Source organism: Tinamus guttatus, unplaced genomic scaffold, assembly GCF_059628265.1.
Source record: "Tinamus guttatus ecotype Peru unplaced genomic scaffold, ASM5962826v1 Tinamus_guttatus_pri_ptg000508l, whole genome shotgun sequence".
NCBI classification, from domain to species: Eukaryota; Metazoa; Chordata; class Aves; order Tinamiformes; family Tinamidae; genus Tinamus; species Tinamus guttatus.
The window spans coordinates 709,748-720,629 of NW_028289042.1; the positions used below are offsets into that span (position 1 = coordinate 709,748).

General features: G+C 44.5%; 1 protein-coding gene across 1 annotated transcript; it reads left to right on the forward strand.

Moving 5' to 3' along the window:
* The first annotated feature begins 1,717 nt into the window (after positions 1 to 1,717).
* On the forward strand, positions 1,718 to 8,708 carry IAH1 (isoamyl acetate hydrolyzing esterase 1 (putative)). Its single transcript, XM_088533531.1, has 6 exons — positions 1,718 to 1,830; positions 3,152 to 3,204; positions 3,636 to 3,784; positions 4,624 to 4,785; positions 7,729 to 7,847; positions 8,510 to 8,708. The coding sequence occupies exons 1-6, from the start codon at positions 1,750 to 1,752 to the stop codon at positions 8,690 to 8,692; spliced, it is 747 nt and encodes a 248-aa protein (XP_088389657.1). The 5' UTR covers positions 1,718 to 1,749; the 3' UTR covers positions 8,693 to 8,708.
* Positions 8,709 to 10,882: the final 2,174 nt, after the last annotated feature.

A 10,882-nucleotide genomic window follows, 5' to 3' on the forward strand; every position in this document is an offset into this window, starting at 1 on the left:
TATTTTTTAATAAAATAAATAAAACTTCAGTAAGCCAGATGTACCAACTTTCGAATTGTAAAACTGCTGCGTTGCTTCAAAGAAGGAATGAGCAATCTTATAGCAACTATATTTGTACACTTGCATCATAATAAAATTAGGAGTTTGCGTATTTTTTAATGTGCACATACAGCAAATAAGAAACAAATCTTAACCTGGTCTGGATTAACATGCTGTCTAAAAGAGAATTAGCAAGATGAAATCGAGGCAAGTCTACGCTTTAAACTTAAAAAAAAAAAAAAAAATTAATGAGCAGTTAGAGGATGAATTGTGTGCCAGGGATTTAAATATGCTAATCGTCACAGAATCACAGAACGGTTGAGGTTGGAAGGGACCTCTAGAGATCATCTAGTCCAACCCCCTGCTCCAGCAGGGACACCTAGAGCACGTGGCACAGGGCGGCATCCAGGCGGGTTTGGAAGATCTCCAGAGAAGGAGACTCCACAACCTCTCTGGGCAGCCTGTGCCAGGGCTCTGTCACCCTCACAGGGAAGAAGTTCTTCCTCACATGGAGGTGGAACTTTCTGTGTTTAAATTTATACCCATTTCCCTTTGTCCTGAGAAGAGTTTGGCCCCATTGCTCCCTACATTATCCCTTCAGGTACTTACACATATTGATCAGATCCCCTCTCAGTCTTTGAGTTTCTGTATAATTTTGTTCTTGTTGGGAAAGCATTTGACTTGCAGGCCTCTATGTGCTTGAAATCAAAGGGGCTTGAATACACTTACAATGTAATCCCTGGTGGAAGACTGAGTTTAAGTGGAGGTGTAAAACCACATATGGGGTCTTTGTTCTTGACTGTTCCAAGTGAATAAAACCATCCGCCAGAGAAGCCAAGAGTTAGATTGCAACAGCTCTAAGTGCAAATGGCCCCTGTCAGTAATTCTTCAAAAGTAACATGCAGATGCTCCAGCTCTAGTGAAATGGTCATTTTGAGCAAAACCAGATGAGATATCAGAACAATATTTAGAGAAGAATTTCAAATAGTGTGAATTCAAGAATTCACTATATATTGAATTTAAGAGATAGTTCAAGATTTTCAATATCAAATTTGAGTTAGTTGCCAAAGGGTAAACCACTCGAAACAAAAAAATGCTTGTGAAGTGGGTTTTCTACAAAAGAGCATAAAGGTGCATTTGCTTCATATGCATGACAGACTTCCCCCTCCCGCCCACTGTTTTTTGCATAAATAATCATGCGTCTTTATAATAAACTATCAGTGCAACACATGTGTGCATCAGTTCTCAGGATCTGTGTCACTGGCTCATGAAGAATGTACTGTCTTTTTAAAGAGGTCTTTAAAGAGTCTGTGGAAGGGAACATGACGTTCATGTGGAAGGGAAAGTCTTTCCATGCGATCGGATTTGTGAAGGAAAAAAAACCCCACAGTTTTCTATTCACTGTGAGTTGGGTAGCTGGACTAGCTCTATTTTATATACCTTGTCTTGTGGTACTGATGGTTCGCATTTGCTGCAAAGTGATGAAGAAAGCAACCTGGTAGCGTTGCTAATGTGAATGATTACGCTTTTTGGAGACACCAGGAGCGAGCTCGGGCTCATGCTGGTTTGTCCGAGAGCCCCCGCTCTGCCCAGCTCGGCGGGCGCCATCGCTCTGAGCTGCAAGCAGGGCAAGGAGGCGCGGGAGGGCGGAGCGGGGCGGGAGGCTCCTCCGCCTCAGCGCGGCCCGCGGGCGGACGTCCGGCAGCCGCCATGGCGCTGGCGGAGGCGGGAGCGCGCGGGCGGCTCCTGCGCTGGCCCCGCGTCGTCCTCTTCGGAGACTCCATCACTGAGGTAGCGGCTCGGCGGCCGTGACCGCTCCGGGGCCGTTATCGCGCGTGGCCGTTACCGCTCCGGAGCCATTACCGCGCGTGGCCGCTACCGCTCCGGGGCCGTTACCGGACAACGGGCGCTGCTTCCCGGGAGAACAAGGCGTTTAGAAAGCTCAGTATAGAGCCCCGAGGCTGCCCAAAAAATGCTGTTCACTTTGACTGTGCCAGAGAGGTTTCATCCGTCCTCAGAGCCGGTGGACGTTGCCTTTGGCCTCGTTTTCGGTGGGCGCTGGGTTAATGTTCGCTGAGGTTTGGTGTTAGACCGAGCACCTGCTGCCGAGCGCGAGGCTGCTTTGCCTTTGAAGGAGAAGTGATGAGTGCCCAACATGGGAGCACGGGGCTGCCCGGCACCAATGTCAGCTCACCTGGTGGCCCAAGTGCAGGAGAGGTGGGTTGGGAGCCAACGTGGGGTGTCCTGTTGCTCTGTAAATCCCTGCATACTGGGGCCCTGTTGTCTGGCTGTGTCTGGGCAGTCATGGACAGTTCTGTCCATCCAGGACTCTAGCGAAAAGCTGCCATACAGGATAGCAAATCTCCTGGCCCATCTGTTTTCCACACTGACCACCCCTTTCCTGACTCTGCAGCCTTCTCTCATGTGCTGCACCTCCATATCCTGCTCCTTGCAGCTCCCTGCAGGGTGGTCCCCTCAGCCCCCAGATACCTTCTGCATTGATGTGACCAGAGCCTGGCTTGATGGACATTTCCCTCCATGATGGTACCAGCTTAAGCAGTCTCTGGTGTTCGTTTTCAGTCCCTGTTTGCTTTTTGTTGCACAGCAACATCTGCACAATGAGCTGGATCACAGAGCTGCTCTCAGAAAAAAATGATTTAAGTAGGAAAAAAAATATTTCAAAGGAAAATCAGTTATCTAAGTCACCTCAGTGTGCAGTTCCAAAGACAGGTGACCCATCATATCTGAAAGGATGGGATGGATAGCAGTGGGAATAAGCAGACTAAACCAGGTAAATTGTCAAGCTGCACTCTAACATAGCCTGTTGAGAGAGGGTTATTGAGAGCTGCTCTCCAGAATAAAGTTGCAGCAAAAAGGTTTTAGAAAAGAACAGGGGGGGGAAAAAAAAAAAAAGAAGAAAAGGCCTGGAGTGCCCGATCCCCGCAGGGAGCCGGCAGGCGAGGAAGCCCTGCAGGGAAGTGCGGGGGGCCTGGCTCGCAGGCTGCTCTTGAGCAGGGAAAGCGTCGGAAAACAAAAGCCAAAAGGAATCGGGGTGGGCGCCGGGAGCGAGTCCCTGCTCCGGTGAGGGGCTCACTGTGTTCCTTGCACGCAGCACTGCTTCCAGGACAAGGGCTGGGGAGCCGCGCTCGCCAAGAGGCTGGTCAGGTAAGAGCTCAAAAAATAACTTCTGGTATGAAAGAAGCCCGTGTAGCTTTCTTGAAGTTGAAGAAAACTGGCAGAAATAAGTTCTGTTGATTTATTTATTAACATTACTAAAATATTCGCTTGTTTATTGGCATGGACTGCCTAAACAGTGTCCCCCTGGTAGGGGGAAATATTTACTAGAGATTGCTGCAAAGCTTGAGTAGAAAGAAAAATTCCTTGATTATCAAATATTCGTTCTGATTTCATAGTCTGATATGTTAATGTTTCTCCGTGCTTACACTTGCAAAACATAAAATTATGGTCCCAGGGGATTCACTCATGAAATCTCATTGATGCTGAGAGGGACAAAGGCAGGGGTTCTGACTGAATGATTCCCATGCCTAAAACTTTGTTCTGATGGGGAGAGATTTTCTTTTTGATATGTGTTTCAGAAAATGTGATGTTGTAAATCGTGGCTTCTCAGGGTACAATACGAGATGGGCTAAAGTGATCCTTCCAAGACTGATCGGTAAAAGTGCCAGTGCAGACAGCACTGTTGCAGTTACTATTTTCTTTGGAGCTAATGACAGTGCTTTGAAAGGTACACTTTTCTTTTTTTTTTTCCCCATCATCTATCCTCCTAAGAAAGTTTTATCTTATATCAGAAAGGATAGAATGTTGCTTGGACTGGTTCTTGGCTCTTCTTTTTTTTTTTTCCCCCATTTATACAGCTAACTCTTCCATTATTGTGTTTTTATTTTTAGAATCATGCACTGCCACCTTCTCTCTCTCTGAGCAAGTTTTAATGGTAAATAGAAATGTCAAGGATCCGAAGAATTATTCAGATATCCAACACTTAAAATTAGAGTTGGGTGTCTGGCTGCCTTTCTGCCTTTGAAATAGCCTGATGGATAGATCAAGAAATGAGGGAATGTAGCATTTGGATTCTCTTAAAGATCTGCACCTGCCAAGCAGAGCTATTTAATCAAAATGATGAGATTAGTGCCCAGAGGACTGATTCTTTGTAGAGTCTGTCTGAATTTTCAACATTTGCTCTCTGTCCAAGAGAGTTAAAAGTTTTTGCTTTTGTTTCAGGTAAAGTTTGAAATTATTACGCATTTTAATGACAAAATGTGGAGTTCTAAAGAAAAGCTTTTTTATTATTTTCTGAAAGGTGGCTTTTTCCCCCCTCTGCGTCATTTGAATTAGTTGCAAGAGCTGTTTTAAGCCCTGTTTTTCTGCTTTGGTTGTTGAGGTGCTGCCTTTTCCTATGACACCTCCTCAATTTATGGTTGAGGTGAACAGTTTAATACTGAGAATAAGTAGTAAGAAGAGTGTCCACATTTGTATCCTGTGTAAAAATCATCTTAGTTGTTATGTAATAACTCTGTGAGCAGCATGGTTTTATGGGAATAATACATCTGGCCTAATCCCTAACAGATCTGAATCCCAAGCAACACATTCCTTTGGAGGAATATGCTGCAAACTTGAAGAGCATGGTGCAGTATCTGAAATCAGTAGACATTACTGAAGACAGGATTATTTTGATAACACCCCCTCCTCTTCAGGAGTCAGCTTGGGAGAAGGAATGTCTTGCCAAAGGTAAAAGAACAATAACACTAACAAAATTTCATTTTTTTCCCCCAGAGAGTGTAAGTTTTTGCTCTTAGACTGATAAATGACTAGTTCTGTGTTTGTGCCAGGTTGTATTTGTGTTCTCCAAGTTGATAGGAAATGACTGCTAGCTGCTCTGCAAAACATCTTTCAGATCTGCTCGAGGAGTAACCTGCAATTAGTTAATAATATCCTTTTGGAAACGGGATGTTGGTTGCTCTGTTTCTGCATAAATCTGATTGATTGATAGAAGCAGCTCTCTGCCGAGAACAGACAGTAGTGTATCTCAAAAAGGGATGTCGTGGAAGTAAAATCAGAGCTCTTGGAAAGGAATCTAGATGTCCTGAGCAGAGTACATCATGTCCTGGCAGCTTCCGAAGTAGCATGGAAGAGTTTTTCTTACTGTGTGTCTTCTTTGAAAACTTTCTAATATTTACAGACTATTTCACATCTGCTTGCATATATAATGCAGTAATATCCTACCTGCTTTTGTTGTAAATTAAAACCCACAGAGGAGAATCCAAGTCTCTGGATTCTAAGGTCACTCCTACTGTTCAGACTAACTCTTTGTGATAGAGCCTTAACAACAGTGCTTACTTTGTGTTGCTTAGCAGGTGGAAATCACTTTAATCTCCTGGGCTCCAGCAGTGACAGTTTACACCTGAGAGTGTGTCCTCTTCTCTGTTCAAACAGTTTGTTCAGTTCTTGCACATCTACAGAAGATTTTTGAGTTAGATTTTTAATAAATACTTTAGTATTTGCAAGGTTTTCTCTATTTTAGTGCATGTCCTGTGTATTCAGTCAAAGCAAGAACATTCCGTACATGACCACATGTTTAAAATGCGTTAAAAGGGATTCTGCTTATTACTGAGGGCAGCTCCCTGCAGTGGCACCTTCCATTCTAGTCACTAGCCATTCGATGGCTTTCACTGCTTAATTTGGAACTCTGAATGATCTGGCAGAGCATCAGGTGCCAAACAGTAGTAAGGAAAAGTTTTCTGTTTATTTTTGGTTTTGCCAGATAGATGCCAGAGCAAAGGAGGGGTGTGAAACTCGAAGCTGCCGATGTTCACAGGTGTGAAGGGAGACTGGTTAAATCTTCTTGACTGAAGATTCAACCAGGCCTGTGTGCCAGCTGGAGGGAAGTCAGGGTCTCAGTAGGGAATGATGGTGGCTGGAGCAAAATCTTAGCTAGTTGGAAGTCTCCAGTGTTGCCTACCACTCAAAGCTGGGCTAAATTAAGTTGGTCATGGCTTTATCCAGCTGAAGCTTGAAAAACCTCCAAGGGCGGCCATCCCGCTCCTGTGTGGGAGGCTGTTTGAGTGCTGCCCCTACTCCCTTAGTAGGGTGGGAAGTGTCCTAAGCTCTGCTCTGAATCTCCCCAGCAGCAACTTACGGCTGCTACCCCCTCCATACGTTGTCTGACAATAAGGAAAGTTGGGCCCCACTGGCAGTGGTTGTGGACAGGTTGTGCAGTTGAGAACTAGGCAAGTTTGTGCTTGTCAAGGTCAGAGGAATGGATCACTGCAGAATGGGAGCTTCAGCAGCACTGATGGTCGAGGAAGGTTTGGAGCAGATGTTGTGAAGAGCCGGGGAGGCGAAATGCTAGGGCAGTGTTTGCAGCAGTGTAAAAGAAGGGCGAGTGGAAAAGTCTAATCAAGGTGAGGAAATGCATTCTGCTGTTTCAAAGCAAGCCAAGGAAGCCCTGAATATGAAATAAATACCTCAATTTGTGTTTTTTTTGTTTGTTTTTTTTTTAATAATAATAATAATAATAAAAGAAATACTCGGTGATTGTTTTAAATTCTCCATGTCCCTCTTACCAGAAAATGTTCCTGTTTTGGACCTTTAGCAGGCAGAGTGTGTTCTTGGGCTGAGAAGCTCCTATTTGTCTCTGGTCTTAGCTTGTAGAGCCAGCACTGCTAACTAAGAGCTTCCAGAATGGACTAGGAAAGGAACAATCCTAACAAATAAAGAAAAGGTAACGAGAGAATAGTTGGGGGGGGGGGTGGTCTTTCTTTTTAGCAGATGGTGCCCTGCTTGGTGGTGTTTAATGGACCAAAGGGCCTCGCAATCTACTGAGGAATAAATGGAACTGGAAACATCCCACAGTGGGGAATGGGACAGGAAGGCTCAGCAAGGCTATAGAGAATATTTTGATGGTGAGAAGACGGCTGCTGGGAGGGAAAAGTGGCAGTGTGAAGAAGTGAGAATCATCAGGGTGAATCATCAGCTGTACTGGTGTTCCTAAGGAAAGAGCGCAGTAGGAATTGATAACTTGTAGGTTCCACTAAAAAAAAAAACAATTAAAAATCATAGCGTAATAATATTCTGCCCCAGTGTTTCACTGCACTCCATGCAAAAGGGATGATTTACACTAGTGCTGAGCACCTGCTGAATGCTCAGCTGCCAGTATAACTGAGCTGCCAGCTGCTGCATCCTGCATTTCAAGCAATGCTTTGTACCTGTTGTACCGTGGCCTGGTGCTGTCATCAGCATTTTAATGGGAACTAATGCAAAGAGCTGTCAAATGGCTGATGTCGTTCAGAAGGTAGAAGGCAAGGCTGTGAAATTAACATAGTTTTACTTAATTCTTTTCTACATGGCAGAAGTAGGTTTATAAAGACATTACCCAAAGCTTAACAGAAGGCCAAGCAGCACAGACATCTGCATTGCCCTGTGTTCTTCTTGCTGTTGTCTCCAAATATCTCATCTGATGAACCTTGAACCATCTGATGAACCATCTGATGCACCTTGAACGAGAGCTGTAACTCCAGCCACTTCTTAAACGGAGATGTTGAGACTTGGGTTGCAATTGCTAGGGCTGTTTGGTTTAACAAGTTGCAAAGCATCATGTTTACCTCAGAAAACGGAATCAATCCTGTCTTGATCCTAAAATGTTTTTTCGTGTGTGGGGGGTGTGTCTCTTAGGTGACAAACTAAATCGCCGCAATTCCACCACCGGGGAATATGCCAAGGCCTGTGTTCAAGTAGCCAGGGACTGTGGCACCGGAGTTGTGGACCTGTGGACACTGATGCAAAAAGATCAGGTACGATGTCCTGAGAGACACTTTGGAACTGCCAAATGCCTGATTTAGTATGGAGGGACTGGTAGTACTGCATTCCCACTAAACCAATACAAAATATATCCAAATAACCATTTGGGAAAGGGAAAAAAATCCAGAATATTTCATATGACACATGGGAAAAAATATCTTAATACAACCTGACCATTAAATTTAGTTAGGAAATGTCTCCTTGCAGTACTCCATGTGAGTAGCCTTTTGCTTGGACTTTGAACTGGGGAAGAGTTCAGGTTGGAAGGAGCCATTGGAGGCATCCAGTGCCACCTCCTGCACAGAGCTGGCCTCCCTTCCGGGCCAGATCGGGATGTTTTTCTTATGCTTTTGACTGAACATCCACAATCTTCTATTTGACAAAGATTTCACACCTTGCCCTTAAACAAGTAACTCCAATTAGGGCACTGTGAATCTTTGTTGTAAACTCAGTATTGTGATTGTACCACATCAGCATGGAGTAGTTTTGGAATGAGTAGTAGTTACTTTGGGCATTGGAACATTCTTTAAAATTTTAATCAAAAGGGCAAAAATTAATATCTTTAGCCGTTAGTGTTGAAAAGTCTAAAAATTAGTCAGGTCCTTGTGTTTATAAATGGCAAGTAGATTCATGCATGTTCTAACCTTTCCTCTAGGATTTCTCCTGCTACTTATCTGATGGGCTTCATTTATCACCCGAAGGAAATAACTTTCTAGCAGCTCAACTTTGGGAATGCCTGGAAAACAAAGTGTCTTCTCTTCCGTTGCTGCTGCCGTACTGGCGCGACGTGGACGCTGCGACGCCCGAGGTCAGCCTGCTGGGAGAGGCCCCTCCGTGAGCCGGCGCAGAACGCAGGGCAGCGCGAGCCCCGCGCTGCCGCCCCTGCCACAGCTCCGCACGCCCTCCTGCTTCGTCTGGGAGAAAATGAACATCAAGGCATCTCAGAGAGCTTCCGTAAAGTGATTTCTCTTGTCACAGTTGAACGTGGCTGGTCATCAACTCCATGTTCCTTAGAAGACTTGGAAGAGAGAGAGTCTCTGCAGGTCTTAGAGGTGGAAGTAGTAGCAGTATCAAGTTCAATTAATGTCCGTCCAGTTTTTTTGATTCTGTTAGACAACCACTCAAAGCAATTATTTGAACTTTTGCGAGGATTTGCATAGTGCTATATTGTAATTTTGAGCAGGGGTCCTTAAATTAAACATACATGTGCAGCAGCAGCACCTTCTGCCTCTGTGCCTGGCTCTTGTTTATAGCTCTATGTGCATCTGCATAGTCCCCTGGCCTTCCCAGCACACAGGAGATCATGATGCTCCTGCTCCCAGCAAAGGGGGCTGCATCACTGCTGCAACCTTTCTCTCCCACCTACTTAACCCATATATTCATCCATCGGTTAACAGAGGCTGCTCTAAGTTTCAGCCAAGAGAATGCAGTTCAACTATAAAACTATGTTAACAAAGAGCAAAAAGGAAGGAGGCAGCTCAACAAGCACAGCAGCAAGGCAGCCCACTAGCAGAAGGAAGGAGTCTACTATTGGTAAATGAATTAAAAATGACATAAAAAAATCTTAAGTGACATCCTATTCAAGTCAGGGATGTGTTAACCCATATTGGATAAAATGGAGAGTGATGCAAGATCATCAAGATTTCCTGCTTTGTACAACACCAGGACAGCAACAGCCTTTGCTTTATGAAAGAAGTGAGACAAATTAGCCCATGACCCCCCCTCCACACTGCTCTAAATGGTAACTAGTAACTAGTTATTCACCATGTTCAGCTAGAGCCAGAGGGCAGGTTGCTTTGTTTAGAAATACTAAACTGGAGTGGCCTTCCTGTAACAACTTAGCAAAGAGCAGCAGTGACAGAGGCAGCCCCTGGGAGCTGCAGAGCTTCTGCTTTGGGTGCTTAAGAGCAAACTTTGCAAGTGGCTGTGTGGCACTTTCTGGAATAGAGAGCAGCCTAGAGGATGGATCTGTGCCCAAACCTGTGTTTTCACGCTCCCAAATAAGCACGAATTGCCAATTTTAATGTGGGAAGTGCATGTTATCGATATTAAGGTCATTCTAGCTACCAGCAAGGCACTGACTTTCCCTTAAGAACTGCAGTCACAACCACCACCCCTTTGGCAGGGGCCTTAAAGCACCTAAAACCATGAGATACTTTAACACCACAAGTTACAAAGCAGCTGCAATATGCATAGAAAATACAAAAAGAAGTATTTAGATCTCTTTTGAAAGAGCTGCACAGAAACAGTTCTTGTTTAATTGAAAGTCACTTTTTTTTTTTATAAAAAGCTTTTATTGTATTGGGAATTAAATTAACTCCTCTCACACATTTACTTTTCACTGAATCAAAAAAACAGAACAAAACACAAGACCCAAACAAACCAAAACCAGTATATAAAATACAATAGCTAGTCAGCTAGGAATACCGTAAGGCACACGTTCAAGTATTAGTGTAACAAATATCCTTGAGGGGAGACAGAGGTTCTCGCACAAGGTGTCTCATGTCCCTGGTTTGCTTACTCTCACACTTAAACACCGTGGTTTTCCATCGATCCCTATTCCTGGAAACTGGGGGACCCTGGGGACTGAGCGCAGACCCATTTCTAAAAGGTAAAGTGGTTCTGCTGCTGTTGGAAACTTTATGTCAGTTTTGTTAATCCAAGATAAGGGGAAGAGGGATGCAGAGCGACGGTCAGTCCTTGGCAGCAGAGCTGCTGCTCTGCGGCTGCAGTGTCAGTTCCTCTGCTGCCAGGCTGAAACTCCTTCCACCTCCCTTCCCAGCCAAGGGATCTTGCTCTGTGAAGAGCTCCACCTTCACATGCACACGTATCAACTGGAGGACACTGCTAAGGCTACAAACTTTTAACATCATACTGTCTTAAATGTGCAGAAACTGGAATCCAAGAAGCATCCTCCTTAGTACATGCCCTCAAAGCTTAACAAAGATGTATTTCTTTTTGAATTCAATTTATCATTGTTTCAAATAACAAACAACGCCCTGCAATGGAGCACGATATTTTTTTCTCA

Excerpts from the sequence above, each read along its gene's own strand:
- IAH1 (XM_088533531.1), top strand. The coding sequence starts at position 1,750 with ATGGCGCTGGCGGAGGCGGGAGCGCGCGGGCGGCTCCTGCGCTGGCCC. Across the intron at positions 1,831-3,151 it reads TCGGAGACTCCATCACTGAG|CACTGCTTCCAGGACAAGGG; the intron begins GTAGCGGCTCGG and ends CCTTGCACGCAG. Across the intron at positions 4,786-7,728 it reads GAAGGAATGTCTTGCCAAAG|GTGACAAACTAAATCGCCGC; the intron begins GTAAAAGAACAA and ends TGTGTCTCTTAG.